The sequence below is a fragment of the Pleurodeles waltl genome, chromosome 8 (assembly GCF_031143425.1).
Source record: "Pleurodeles waltl isolate 20211129_DDA chromosome 8, aPleWal1.hap1.20221129, whole genome shotgun sequence".
Lineage (NCBI taxonomy): Eukaryota > Metazoa > Chordata > Amphibia > Caudata > Salamandridae > Pleurodeles > Pleurodeles waltl.
This window is the reverse complement of record NC_090447.1, coordinates 1,501,865,044-1,501,879,062: the sequence shown is the minus strand read 5'-3', so window position 1 is coordinate 1,501,879,062 and position 14,019 is coordinate 1,501,865,044. Positions and strand designations below refer to the sequence as shown.

The following is a 14,019-nucleotide window of genomic DNA, read 5'->3' as shown; positions in this document are numbered from 1 at the left end:
TGAGAAGGAGATTAATCACGTTTGTGGGGCCATTGGTATATGATCCAAAGACCTGGGCTACAATTTCCCTGGCATAGACAGAACAGAGCTGACAGTTCTGGGGAGAACATCAGTGAGGTACTAGAACATAAGCAATTTCTGTTCTGCAGCTTTTTGGCCAGGCTTTGGGTGTGAGGAAAACAAAAAATGATGGGTGGAATACTTGAATGTATGTGAGCCATTGGTAATTACATAGGACTGCATCCCAGCCCATCAATTTGCCCACCATGTTACTAAAAAGAGACCCGCTGTATGCAAGAACAGCCCACCCCAGACTGTCTTGTAAGATCCCCTCCAGATAAGAACACAAGCAATCCCAGAACCATTTTGGCCTATGTAGGCTTTTTGCTGCGTCACTAAAATTGATGGCTGTACTGATACATTTTCTTGCCATGAGTCTCAAAACATGTGCCTCCTTGTCCAGATGGGAGGACATTTGAAACATCGCCACAAAAGGCAAGTTGAAGTACAGCAGCACTTCCTGCTTCTGAATGCACACACCGTCAGCCATTTTTAGAATATCGTGCTTCCACGAAAGTTGAGCGTGAAGAGGTAAGTGCAGGCAATTGATAATGGAAAGATAGAGCTAGGGGGTTCCTGGAGACAATGCGGCCTATTCACAAACTCCATTTTTAGTATGTTAGGAGTAATAAAGCAGTACTACTAATGTACTACAAAATGCTATTCACAAACTTACATGCGGAGGTTCCACCTCTGCCTCTCTTATCTTTTTCTGAGCAGACATCTATGCCCCGTCTGAGGAGTCTCCGCACACGTAAGCTTACATTTTGGTAAAAATGGGGGAGAGTTAGAAGTGAGTGGATGAGAAATGGTGGAATACTTATGACCGAAGGGAAAGGAATTAGGGAGGATTATGAAGGAATGGGGTTTATGGAGGGACGTGAATCCACCCACAAAAGAGTAAGCGCTTTGTTAGTCATAATCTAAACTTCTAAAGTTACTATAGCCATAGGAGACCCAAAACAGTAGTAAATTACTCCAGCGCAGAAGCAGAAGTAAGTCCAGCACCATACATGGCCAACCACTCTCACTGCAACACTCTCCCATGTAAAATAAAGAAGGTGGGGGCTTAAAATAAAACCTAATAGGAAATATTGTTAAATTAAATTGGATCTTTTAAAATAGTTAAACATTTAGATAAATCTAATTTCATCAGTTGGCTGTTCAGATGTTGTAGGAAGTTGGCTCTGTATGCACTATTTCAAAGTAAGGAATAGTATGCACAGAGTCCAAGGGTTCCCCTTAGAGGTAAGATAGTGGCAAAAAGAGATAATACTAATGCTCTATTTTGTGGTAGTGTGGTCGAGCAGTAGGCTTATCAAAGGAGTAGTGTTAAGCATTTGTTGTACATACACACAGGCAATAAATGAGGAACACACACTCAGAGACAATTCCAGGCCAATAGGTTTTTGTATAGAAAAATATATTTTCTTAGTTTATTTTAAGAACCACAGGTTCAAGATTTACAAGTAATACTTCAAATGAAAGGTATTTCATGTAGGAACGTTAGGAACTTTGAATTAGCAAAATAGCATATACAGTTTTCACATAAATGACATATAGCTATTTTAAAACTAGACAGTGCAATTTTCAACAGTTCCTGGGGGAGGTAAGTGTTTGTTAGTTTTTGCAGGTAAGTAAACCACCTACGGGGTTCAAGTTTGGGTCCAAGGTAGCCCACCGTTGGGGGTTCAGAGCAACCCCAAAGTTACCACACCAGCAGCTCAGGGCCGGTCAGGTGCAGAGGTCAAAGTGGTGCCCAAAACGCATAGGCTTCAATGGAGAAGGGGGTGCCGCGGTTCCAGTCTGCCAGCAGGTAAGTACCCGCGTCTTCGGAGGGCAGACCAGGGGGGTTTGCAGGGCACCGGGGGGGGGACACAGGTCAGCACAGAAAGTACACCCTCAGCGGCATGGGGGCGGCCGGGTGCAGTGTGCAAACAAGCGTCGGGTTCACTATAGAAATCAATGGGAGACCAAGGGGTCTCTTCAGCGATGCAGGCAGGCAAGGTGGGGGCTCCTCGGGGTAGCCACCACCTGCGCAAGGGAGAGGGCCACCTGGGGGTCACTCCTGCACTGGAGGTCAGATCCTTCAGGTCCTGGGGGCTGCGGGTGCAGAGTCTTTACCAGGCGTCGGGTTTTGAAGCAGGCAGTCGCGGTCAGGGTGAGCCTCGGGATTCCCTCTGCAGGCTTCGCTGTGGGGGCTCAGCGGGGTCAACTCTGGCTACTCACGGTCTCGTAGTCACCGGGGAGTCCTCCCTGTGGTGTTTGTTCTCCACAAGTCGAGCCGGGGCGTTGGGTGCAGAGTGCAAAATCTCACGCTTCCGGCGGGAAACGTGTGTTGTTTCAAAGTTGCTTCTTTGTTGCAAAGTTGCAGTCTTTGTGGAACAGAGCCGCTGTCCTCTGGAGTTCTTGGTCCTTCTAGATGCAGGGTAGTCCTCTGAGGCTTCAGAGGTTGCTGGACCCTGGGAACGCGTCGCTGGAGCAGTGTCTTTAGAAGTGGGGAGACAGGCTGGTAGAGCTGGGGCCAAAGTGTCTCCGTCTTCTCTGCAGGTTTTCAGTTCAGCAGTCCTCTTCTTCTTAGGTTGCAGGAATGAATCTGAGTTCCTAGGTTCTGGGGAGCCCCTAAATACTGAATTTAGGGGTGTGTTTAGGTCTGGGGGGTTAGTAGACAATGGCTACTAGCCCTGAGGGTGGCTACAGCCTCTTTGTGCCTCCTCCCTGAGGGGAGGGGGGCACATTCCTATCCCTATTGGGGGAATCCTCCATCTGCAAGATGGAGGATTTCTAAAAGTCAGAGTCACCTCAGCTCAGGACACCTTAGGGGCTGTCCTGACTGGCCAGTGACTCCTCCTTGTTTTTCTCATTATCTCCTACGGCCTTGCCGCCAAAAGTGAAGCCGTGGCCGGAGGGGGCGGGCAACTCCACTAGCTGGAGTGCCCTGGGGTGCTGTAACAAAGGGGGTGAGCCTCTGAGGCTCACCGCCAGGTGTTACAGTTCCTGCAGGGGGAGGTGAGAAGCACCTCCACCCAGTACAGGCTTTGTTACTAGCCACAGAGTGACAAAGGCACTCTCCCCATGTGGCCAGCAACATGTCTGGTGTGTGGCAGGCTGCTAAAACTAGTCAGCCTACACGGGTAGTCGGTTAAGGTTTCAGGGGGCACCTCTAAGGTGCCCTCTGGGGTGTATGTTACAATAAAATGTACACTGGCATCAGTGTGCATTTATTGTGCTGAGAAGTTGGATACCAAACATCACAGTTTTCAGTGTAGCCATTATGGTGCTGTGGAGTTCGTGCATGACAGACTCCCAGACCATATACTCTTATGGCTACCCTGCACTTACAATGTCAAAGGTTTTGCTTAGACACTGTAGGGGCATAGTGCTCATGCACTTATGCCCTCACCTATGGTATAGTGCACCCTGCCTTAGGGCTGTAAGGCCTGCTAGAGGGGTGACTTATCTATACTTATAGGCAGTGTGAGGTTGGCATGGCACCCTGAGGGGAGTGCCATGTCGACTTAGTCATTTTATCCCCACTAGCACACACAAGCTGGCAAGCAGTGTGTCTGTGCTGAGTGAGGGGTCCCCAGGGTGGCATAAGACATGCTGCAGCCCTTAGAGACCTTCCCTGGCATCAGGGCCCTTGGTACCAGGGGTACCAGTTACAAGGGACTTACCTGGATGCCAAGGTGTGCCAATTGTGGAAACAAAGGTACAGGTTAGGGAAAGAACACTGGTGCTGGGGCCTGGTTAGCAGGCCTCAGCACACTTTCAAATCATAACTTGGCATCAGCAAAGGCAAAAAGTCAGGGGGTAACCATACCAAGGAGGCACTCTAATTTCATGTTAAAAAAATCTAAAAAGAAACTGTAGTATTTCATTATAAACTATTTCAATATTTTGTATAATTTAAAAATTAATGTAGCATTCATTTTGATTAAAATATAATTGAATTACTTTTAATTAATTATATCCATTACTTCTAATAATTAATCATGCATAATGTATATTTTTGTAAATTTGGGTGGGATTTTTTAATTTAAACGTCAGCAAAATAATTTTTATTTTAACAACAATTAAAAATAATTATTACAGATTTAATTCATAATTAAGATAATAGTGCTGCAGTGTTTTTTGTCTTTTGTTCTACATTTATCATATATAAAATGAATGTACGTTTTTTTCAACATAAAACCGTTATTGCTCAATTTTTTCGGAGTTAAATAAACCTTTTACATTTTTTTCCAACATATTTTATTACATTTTGGTGAGATAACACGGCCATCCAGGCCAATGAATACAATAAAAATAAAGCAAACCAAATGATCATAAAAATTAACATAAAACATGCACAGAAGGTTCCCCGTGTCCCACCGCACAACCCAAAAGCTGGCCCCAGAATTCTCAATGAACAACAGTTCAAGTCTGCTCCCTATGCCCGCATCTATTGTCCCCATAAATTTGACTCTCTTCCTCAACACAAGTGATAATGGTGCGGACTGGCTCTAAAGTAATTCCCCTATACTCTGCCCACCTCTGCAGATTTTGAGATGTTTCTGGGGACATCTCCTCACCTGGTACACCGCATTCTCAAGCCTCATGCAATGGTCTAATCCCTGCTTCCACACTGTCAGGGAAGGGGCGTGTTCGGTTTTCCATGCCTTAGCTATGGATCTCTTTGCCAAAGTTAATCCCAGGAATAAGAGTGCCCGTTTGTATCTATTACCTCCAAGTCCATCTGGGACATGTAAAAGAATCAATCTCAGGTCTAGTGAAACGATCCAGGAGAGAACCTCAAGAGGTCACTCCCTGCCAAAAGCGGTTTAATACCGTACAACTCCATACCGGGTGATTATACGTGCAGTCTTCCACCCAGCAATGTAGAAATAATGGAGAGCAGAGCATCCCGTGCGCCACAGGCGATATCTCGAGTAGTAAGCCCTATGGACGTATTTGAGTTGGACAAGGTGGAGACGAGCTGATATGGCCGCCTCACGGGGTGGTCTCAAAGCCTCAGACCTGATATCATCATCATCATCTCAAGTGTTGCTATCCATCTCCCATAAACTTCTAAGGGCAGAGAGTGTGAGTGAGTGATGCAACACTATTGGGCGATATATCTTTGTGACTTTGTGGTACCCTAGATCTCCTAGGTGGAGTTTGTCTTCCAGAAGGTTGAATTCTGGAAGTGTTTCAAGGTGTCTAATGTAGGGGGTAATGACTTGCTTGAGCTGTAAGTAACATGGACTTGGCTACGGTGTAACTGATATTCAAGCTGTAGTTCTTGAAGTGATTTCAGAACCGTGTTGCTCATTACATCCTCTAGGGATGAGATACCTATAACATCCCATTCCCCAAAACCTTCCAATCGAGCCACCTTCTGCAGCGCCATTCTGTGCCATAATGGGGTGCACTCAGTTAGTTTTCCCCACCACGCCATACACCACAGGGTACCCCGCCATATATTCAGGACCCCTTGTGTCACTGCGGGGTGGGGGAGAAACATTCACATTTGTTCCTATACTTTACACTAAGGAGGCTCCATCAGTGTGATTCTAAAAATTGTGAGTGAAAAAGATGCAAGAAGTGTTGTGCAATGCTTGTAACCCGAGCCAGAGTAATGGCACATACATTTACAAGTCAAAAAGGTTTCTCCAGCTTTTCAGATAAAAGCAGATTTCCAATGGGGTTTTAGGACGAGTGCAGAATGCCCTACCCCCCGGAATCTTCGGGCGGGTGGTAGGGTCCGAAGGGCGAGGGTCAGCGTGACTGACTTGGGTGCGCGGAGGCGGGGTTACATTTGAAAGCTTGGTAATGGGACAGTCAACATAAGGTGCCATTTTTATGTATGGTACACTCCGGCTGACAGGGACATTCTTGAGATTTTAAGATTTGTTGAATTCCCCTAGCATTAGCTCGGTACATGTAATTTTGGTCAGTTAGGTTGAGAGATGGCATTACCCGATAGCGTGGCCCAGGCGCTACATGTTTTGAGAAGTGCAGACAGACTGGATCTCCTGTCTGAGGGGGCGATGCAGGAGGCGACGCCCCCGGGGATGGAGCGCCCGAAGCAGCGCGTAGCTGGCAGTGGCCATCATGGGCTGTGCATTGCCGGCCCGAAAATGTTAGCGGGACCTGGTGACTCCGTGGAGGGGTACACTCAGGGAACTAGAGGAGTCCGCGGTGCCTCGTTCTGCGTGGCCCAGATGACTGGACGTTTGGGGAAGGCGGGACGGGCCGTGGTAGAGGCAGGACTTGTTTGATGCACAGTTTGGTGATTGGGGTCTGGGGGATGGGGGAGTGCTGGGTACAAGTGCAGAGTTCAGGGGAGTGTATGTGGAGCCCAAATGGGAGCCCGACCATGAGGAGGATGACCTGGAAGAGGGTTAGCCTGTGGAGCACGATGGTAGGGATACTATGTGGTGGGCAGCGCCCCAGAAGGTGCAGCAGGGAAAGGGGGGTGCTAATGGGAGGTGAGGTGTCAGTGTTTTGCAGTCTTCTGTGGCTACATCAACGTTGATGGTGTTCAGACAGCAAGAAACACAAGAGGTGTAACAACGGACGGCTTTGGTGAGCGCCCTGGCTTTGAGCACAGGTAAGACACTCTGCAAGGCATGCGTGACGGATGAGGGATGCGGAAGTGGGGGTACAAGTGATGGGGACTATGACACAAACACAGGGGCATTGGTTTGGTAAAAGGCAAGTATGTACAAGATCAGGGGACAGCCACGAGGCGCTTGAAAAGGTGCAGGAGTCTGGGGATGTGCTATGAGCGGGGAGAAAAACGAGAGCAAAGTGGTAAAGTGCAAAAAACTACCATACAAGGGCATCAGGAAGCCTCTAGGGGCACATTTGATGCTAGCTACCAAGGAGCACATTTGGAAGGGGAGTACGTAGAGATTTTCAAGTTATTACACAGGGAGGTGCGAGAGAAAGAGGGCTCAAAGGAGGAAGAGTATGAGCTGCCCCGCAGACCTAAGGTGCCGGTTAACAAAGTACTGGACTGCAGCACTTCTGATTTATGAGACCATATATTGCAAAAAATACCCAGAAAGGTGCGTAGCGCTGTTTAAATACTTAGATGCAGTGTAGACGTCGCAGGTGACTTTTGGGTGTTGGGCATGGGTGCGCTATTATGAAAAATGTAGAGCCCGTTTTGCAGAGGACGACGGGGTTTGGTAACAGCTTGATAATGAGTTATTTTTGCAGACAAAGATGCCAGGAGATACAGTCCCATCAACTTATATGGCGAGCGGCTGGCCAGTCATTTATAAGCTCGTTCGAGGGCATCCCACCTCATCAGGGGTGAGTGCAACACGCAGGGGACAAGGAGGAAGTGGAGGCGTTTGCTGGTCCTATAACAGGAGGCAATGTGTATGGGAATATTGCAAATATCACCATGAATGCTCCAAATGCAGAGGGAACCATATTCTTACCCAGTGCAGCCCACAAGGGAGTCCATTCGGCCAGCAGGGCCACGTGGCAGGTCATTGGGGCGGTTCCGGGGAGCACGGGTGTGGCACAGGGGTCCAACATCCCATGGGAAAAAGCAAATACACCAGTTAATGTGCAGATGTTACGCTTTTGGCTGGACGTTTTGGGATCAGCACAGGAAAAGGATTTGTTGTTTTCTGGTTTTCAGTTCGGTTTCCGCTTATGCTATATGGTCTCAGGGTCCGTCAATGGGCAGACATTTTGCAGTCAGTGAAGGGGCATGAGGTTTTGCTGTGGAACAAGCTGTTGAAGGACATGAATGAGGGGTAAATGGAAAGGCCATTTGATGATTGGCCCCTGACAAACTTGAGGGTTTCACCGATTGTGGTGGTTGCTAAGAAGGATCCTGGTGAGTTTTGCTTGATTCATCACTTATCTTGCCTGGAGGGTTTGTCTGTGAACAGTTTCATCCCTGAGGATTGCAGCAGGATGCATTACGCATTGGCTGATGTGGCCGTCAGCTGCTGAACGTGATGGGTCAAGGGGCATTGATGGCAAAATGCGACATGAAGTCAGCTTTTCGCTTACTGCCTGTACATCGTACATACATTGAGTTGCTTCACAGGATGCTGGTCAAAGAAAAGGCACAAATCAAAGACATACAGGTTCTTCTGGGCCATTTTAACTTTGCATGCAGGGAGGTCAGAGCTGGGAGGACGTTTTGCAGGAGACTGGGGTAGGCACTGATTGGCACATTCCTCTCCTATCACCAGGTGCGCCTTAAAGTGGGGGTGCAGGAGGATTTGCAGCTGTGAAGATGTTCCTATGTGAATGCAGTGGGATCCCTATGGCAGGCTTTGAGGAGCAGATGGAATGGTCCATCAAGCTGTTTTCAGACGCAGCAGGTGGCCATGGTTTTGGCATATTTTGCAAGGCCAGGGTGCGCGCAGGATAACCAGGAGGGTGGAAGAGAGGGGCCCACAGTATCAACTTTTTGGAATTCTTTCAGTTGGTTGTGTAAGTCTGCTTGTGAGGGCGTCATTTCGCAAACAGGACAATGCTTTTCAATGTGAACAACACGTCTGTGATGAATATTGTGAACCATCAATCGGCACAGGACCCTAAGGTCTGGCAATTGCTGTGTGTCTTTGCTTTGGAATCCTTACGCTTGAATGTCCCTTACAAAGTGCGACATATTGCTGGAGTCCAAAATGAGGTCGCTGATGTTCTTTCACATTTAATTATGTGTCTCATTGAAAAAGGTCTGTCTGCTGTTACAATAGCCAGTAAGTTGTCCGGGGTGGTATTTTATGGTAAGCTGTTGTGGGGTTATGAACTGACTGCAGGGGAACTGGGAAGACAGACTCTGAATGTTTGGGCCAGGGAACGGGGTAATGGGACTCAACCCAATTACGTTGAGCATTTTAATGGAGGTGATTGGTGCATTACAGCATAGCAACTATGTTGGATTCTCGAGGTTCCGATGTGGGATGTTTGAGCAAGGAGAGTGGTGATTGGATTTTGTTAGTTTTCGTGGGAGGGGGTTTTCCTATGGGAGAGGGAGGGTTTTTTTGTGACTAAGATGTATAGTGAGGCCAGACTGTTTTAGTATGTAAGACGTAGAGCCAAGGTTTTGTGATGTTTAAGTCTATGCACATGTCTCATTAAAGCAACCTTTTCCACACTAGTAAGTAGTCTGTCGTTCTTTGGATACGCCATACCACCCGAAGAGGGCAAGAAGAGAGGTAATTCTGAATGAAAGGTAAGCATGGGAGAAACGGCTAAAAGTGGTGTCAGAAAACAGGATATTGACAAAGACTGATCTAAATGTTTGGCACTCTCTCACCTTCCGCCGTCATCTGTTGTAAAAGTCCCCCCTCCATTTGCATTACCTCTTTGTGGACAGCTGTGGCCGATGGGTTGTTGAATTTTCCTGCTAATTTAGCAACAGTTGACGCTGTTGATTGCTTTACTGCTGTATGTGTATCCGCCGACCTCCCCTGAAAAAATACAAGACAAGGATTTTCTTTAGGAACAAAAGTCAAGAAGTTTATATTCATGTGTAGTACCTGTTGTCTGGTCATGATACAGTACAAGCCACAAAGTGTACCTCAAGTACTTTAGAAGGGGACACAAAACTACTTCTGAAAATAATAATATCTCAACCAACTGTATTATCTTACAATTAATAATTAGACTTTTGTTCAGTGTGAACACTAATAAATATGTTTAATTACCAAAGTGGAGATTAGAGAGGTTGCGACTCACTTTTTTTAAAATCTCCATTACTAAAATATAAAAATGTTTTAACAATTTAAAAAGGTATTTGCAGAAATCAATTAATTTGATGACAAAGTGAAAAACAATTTCTCAAGATTAAAACCCTTTAAAAGAATTTATACATTTTTGTCGGAGTTTCCTACTTTGTTTTCCTCACTTGGCTATGCATCCAGGTTCTGACACCTGGAATTTGTGTTATGTATGTGTGTATGTATGTAACTCTTTGCCACACATGAAAATCCACTAAGACTGGACTCATCCCTTCTGAAAGGGATTTGCAATCTCTTTTTTTTTTTTTAACACCGTTCAACATATTTTTTTAATACTCCCTAATATTGAGATATGTGGCAGAGTAACATAAAACGGAAAGAGCTCAGAATCTGCTGTTTCACAAGAATAATTTTGGATTATTGAGGATGTGCTAACGATTGAGTCAAATGGGTTAAAACATTTTAGAAACAAAAAAAACATTTGATTTCTATTTGTAAAAACATGGACATTGCTAATTCAATTACCGGAACAGTTTTATCGTAATGATTCTTCTACGACTGCTGATGTATTGCTATGTGATACTTACTATGATTGGGAAGTCCATAAATGACCAATAATGAAAGGTCTATGATTGTTGTAGGTGTTATTAATAGAAAATGGTATGGAGTCTTAGGGCATAAAAACACTGTAGTGCAAGATTACAACTATCAAGAAATACGGAAGTGACCACTTCTTTTAGAGTAATCTATTTTATTAAATTAATTCAGAAATACTGTATGGGTTTCCGAAAAGATTTTTGCTTTCCAATATGATGAATTATGTGGAAATAGTAAATATAAAAGTAAACATTAGGGAGTCTTTTTTGGCTAATGGAGATATCTGGCAATGTTAGTACAAGCACACACTTACAGAAAATTATATGAAAAACAGAGAAAGTCAATTCATTTGATTTTCTTTCCCATTACATAAGAAAGGATTGTGTCACCCTCTGCACTATTGTAATGCTGGGAGCTCCATTGGAAACAATGAAGTGACTCACGGCTAATAGTAGCTGCTGAAAGCCTTCTGCTCCAATATTCCAACAGTGTCTTTCTGCTCCCACCCAGTGCTTAATTTGTGCTTGTTCTTCCCGATGCTGAGCACCAGTACTTATTTTTGAGGGCCGGAGCTTATTCTTCGGCCTCAAGCATTTACTGTGAGCAAAAAACACATATGGGAAAGACGGATGAAAGGAAAAACGAAAAAGCTTCACAAAGGGAGAAAGTAGAAAGCTGCAAGAGTGAGGTGAAGGGGCAGGGAGTGGCAATATATGGATTGAACAGGCCCGGGATGGCTTCAGGATTATGCCGCTTTAGTATTCCATGTTCACACATTTAATAGCAGGAGCCGCGTGTGTAAGAGGAGGGCTTCGGGCACCGTCACCTTTTTATTAACAAATTAAACACTGCTCCCACCCTTTGCATTTCTAAAATTATACCCTTAGTGAGTGGAATGTTTTAATAGCCTTATAGCCCTTCTGCCTCAGGCTGTACTGGCTGTTAAAGGCCCTCTCCCTCGTTATAGGCCGTTGTCTGTTTCTCAGGGCTGTAACTTGGGTTATGGGCTTTTAACAACCGGTATAGCCCTCGCCAGCAGGCTACAGAATGGGTATATTTTAAACAAGGTCCTCACAAAAGAAATATATTTAATGAGGGCATTATCTGGCAAGGATGCTTTGCATCTCTTCCAGATCCAACAATCCCGAGACTTTCACACCTTCAATGACTCTGCGAACTATGCAGCATCTCGTGGCGTGGGTGTGGCCGCGTATGCAGCTGTGCATGAGGCTGGGTAGAGGGACAGATGTGGCTTTGGAGTGAAGTAGTATATTCATCATCACTGTGTTCAGGTCATCCATCTAAGGCATGCTTCAGATCAATGAAGACCTTCAGCTTTCCTCCAGGCCTCCTTGCTGTCCACTCATTACATATATTTTCAAGTTAACTTTCTTTTCTGTATGTTCACCATCTCTTAAGAGTTGTCCCCAGCATCCATTACCCTGTCCACCTGAAATGGTGTGAGGGACAGGTGGTCACACTGCTATGCTATTTCGCCTCTGAAAACAATATTCCTATCGCAAAATATTTACTTTAGATTATGAGACACCATATGGGAGACATTGGCAGCTCTCGCTGGCCATATTCCCCAGGGCATTTACAAATGCATCTTGGTGGTTTTAGTGGGGTGAAATGATCAAAGTTTCTTTTGCTATAAAATGTTTGCTAGAAGCTTTTTGATAGAAAATATTTTTTTTTGCAATAAGTGTGACTGATAATTTTTTGTTTGGAAAAACATTCAGTAAATTTAAAAAAGATATGGAGACCCTGGCATAGCTTCTATGGGCTGGAAGAGCCAAGGAAGGAGGGTAGCACATAGTGTGCCCCCCCCCGATGCCTGAAGGTAAGCTTTTAGTGGGTTTCCAGAAGGGAAACTAAAGGCCCATGATGACGAATGAGAAACACTGTCTTTGTGAAATGTACGCTTCTTTGCGCTTGTAGTGATTGGAGACAGAATGAACAGGAAATTGCCTTATACGGTTGTTGTACTGTATGTTTGCTTGTCTTTGTCAGAAAAAAACAAAGAAAAAATAAATCATAATGATTAGTTTATCGTGCCCTATAATATTAGGGGAAACATGGTTGTGATGGATCCTACTGAGAAAAACAACAGTGATAGGTGGATTGCTCGACTTAATCTCAGTCCCTGGTACGTATGGTTGGCCACATCCCAGTCCATTGTTCCTTTGCCCACCATGCCACTTCAAACAGGAACCAGCCATATCCAAATGAGCCTTGGTCCTGCTCTTATCGGAACAGTTCAGCCTGAACTACCAGACCAGGCCCGCTCTGAACGGGAACAGAAGCAACCCCGGACTAGTTTTGGTGCACTTGGGTCTCGTCGGTAGAGTGCATCTTGGTTCACATAGTAGAGTTAGCATAGACCCACATCTGGGCATGCCCGTCGCACCTAGGCCTGGAACGTTCCCCAGCGTAATGACCAGTGGCTGAGATTAATTCAAGCATTCAACTAGACAATCCAGTCATCACTTTTTGCTTCTGTAAATCCCTACCATCCGCAAAGCGCATACAAAAGATGTGTTCTTATCTTACCACCCTCCCAAGTGCTTCTACTGACACTACACAGTCAACACAATGTGCTTGTATTTTGCAAACTTCTGAAGGCGCGGCTGGTTACGACTTTCACCGCTTTTTACTCTCCCTCTTCTGTCTGTGTCAGAGGAGTTCAGCTCCTTCATTGCCAGGATACCCCAATAGGCACTTGGTCCTGGCCTATCCTACCCTACTCTACCCTATCTGTGAGTCTCCCGTTCTACATTCTTCTATGCATTCCAGCTGAACATCTGCCTGAGGATCAACAGATGAAGAAGCAACTCCCTTGTTACCAGCAGGACCAAATGCTTCCAGAATATTTGCAGGAGCATGACTTGTGCAAAACCAATAGTGACCACTTTTGATATGAAAATGCTTGCAGTGCACAAACACCTTTTGAAAGCTGCTTGAAGTACAGAAAGGAGTCATGGTTATCTGTATCTAGCAGCAGTAAATAATGCTACCTCTGCTGTTTGCTTATGTCTATATCACCAATAGTTTAATGACGTTCTGTAAATAAATGATAGGTAAAATGCAATCTTTAGTTGACTTGTATTCTTGCTCGCAATATTCTGCTTTTCCGTTTCCATCATCAGCTCGGAATGCAAATGACTTGAATGTAGAAAAGTGCAGCATGGCTGTATGTCAGAATATTGTGGGAAAAAATACCTAATTGTCCTTCCCTAAATACTGTTTATAAAAATATCATCCCGTTTGGTGGGGACCTTCTGTTACAAAGTCCAGTGCAACAATATTTAGGACATGATATTTAGGTTAGACATTATTCTGACCATGATATTCTGGTACCGTACTATGACCATCTTACCTGGCTCCCATTCACTTAAAAGATGCACAGTTACTAACTGAGCCTCAAGCAGCAAACATACAATACAAAGCCAGCACGCTTCCCAAGAGGCGAAGGTACCTACAAGGTACCCGGAAGCTGCCATTAACCTTTGCTGTGTTGATGGAAAGAATCCGGTTGACTGTCAGCTGTCAGTCAGTGATGCTCCAGGGCAGGCTCTACCTGTAAAGGTATCCACGACAGTACAGAGGCCAGAGATGACTAATACCATCCATGCCAACAGACCTGATTCAGGCAGGA

At 45.2% G+C, this 14,019-nt stretch overlaps 1 protein-coding gene across 1 annotated transcript in view; it reads right to left on the bottom strand.

Moving 5' to 3' along the window:
* The window catches only part of RCSD1 (RCSD domain containing 1), a 190,635-nt gene that overhangs the window by 68,583 nt on the left and 108,033 nt on the right, over positions 1–14,019 (bottom strand). The window contains exon 2 of the mRNA XM_069202763.1: positions 9,387–9,494. Within this exon, the coding sequence (XP_069058864.1) occupies positions 9,387–9,494 (108 nt within the window). The remainder of the gene's footprint in view (positions 1–9,386; positions 9,495–14,019) is intronic.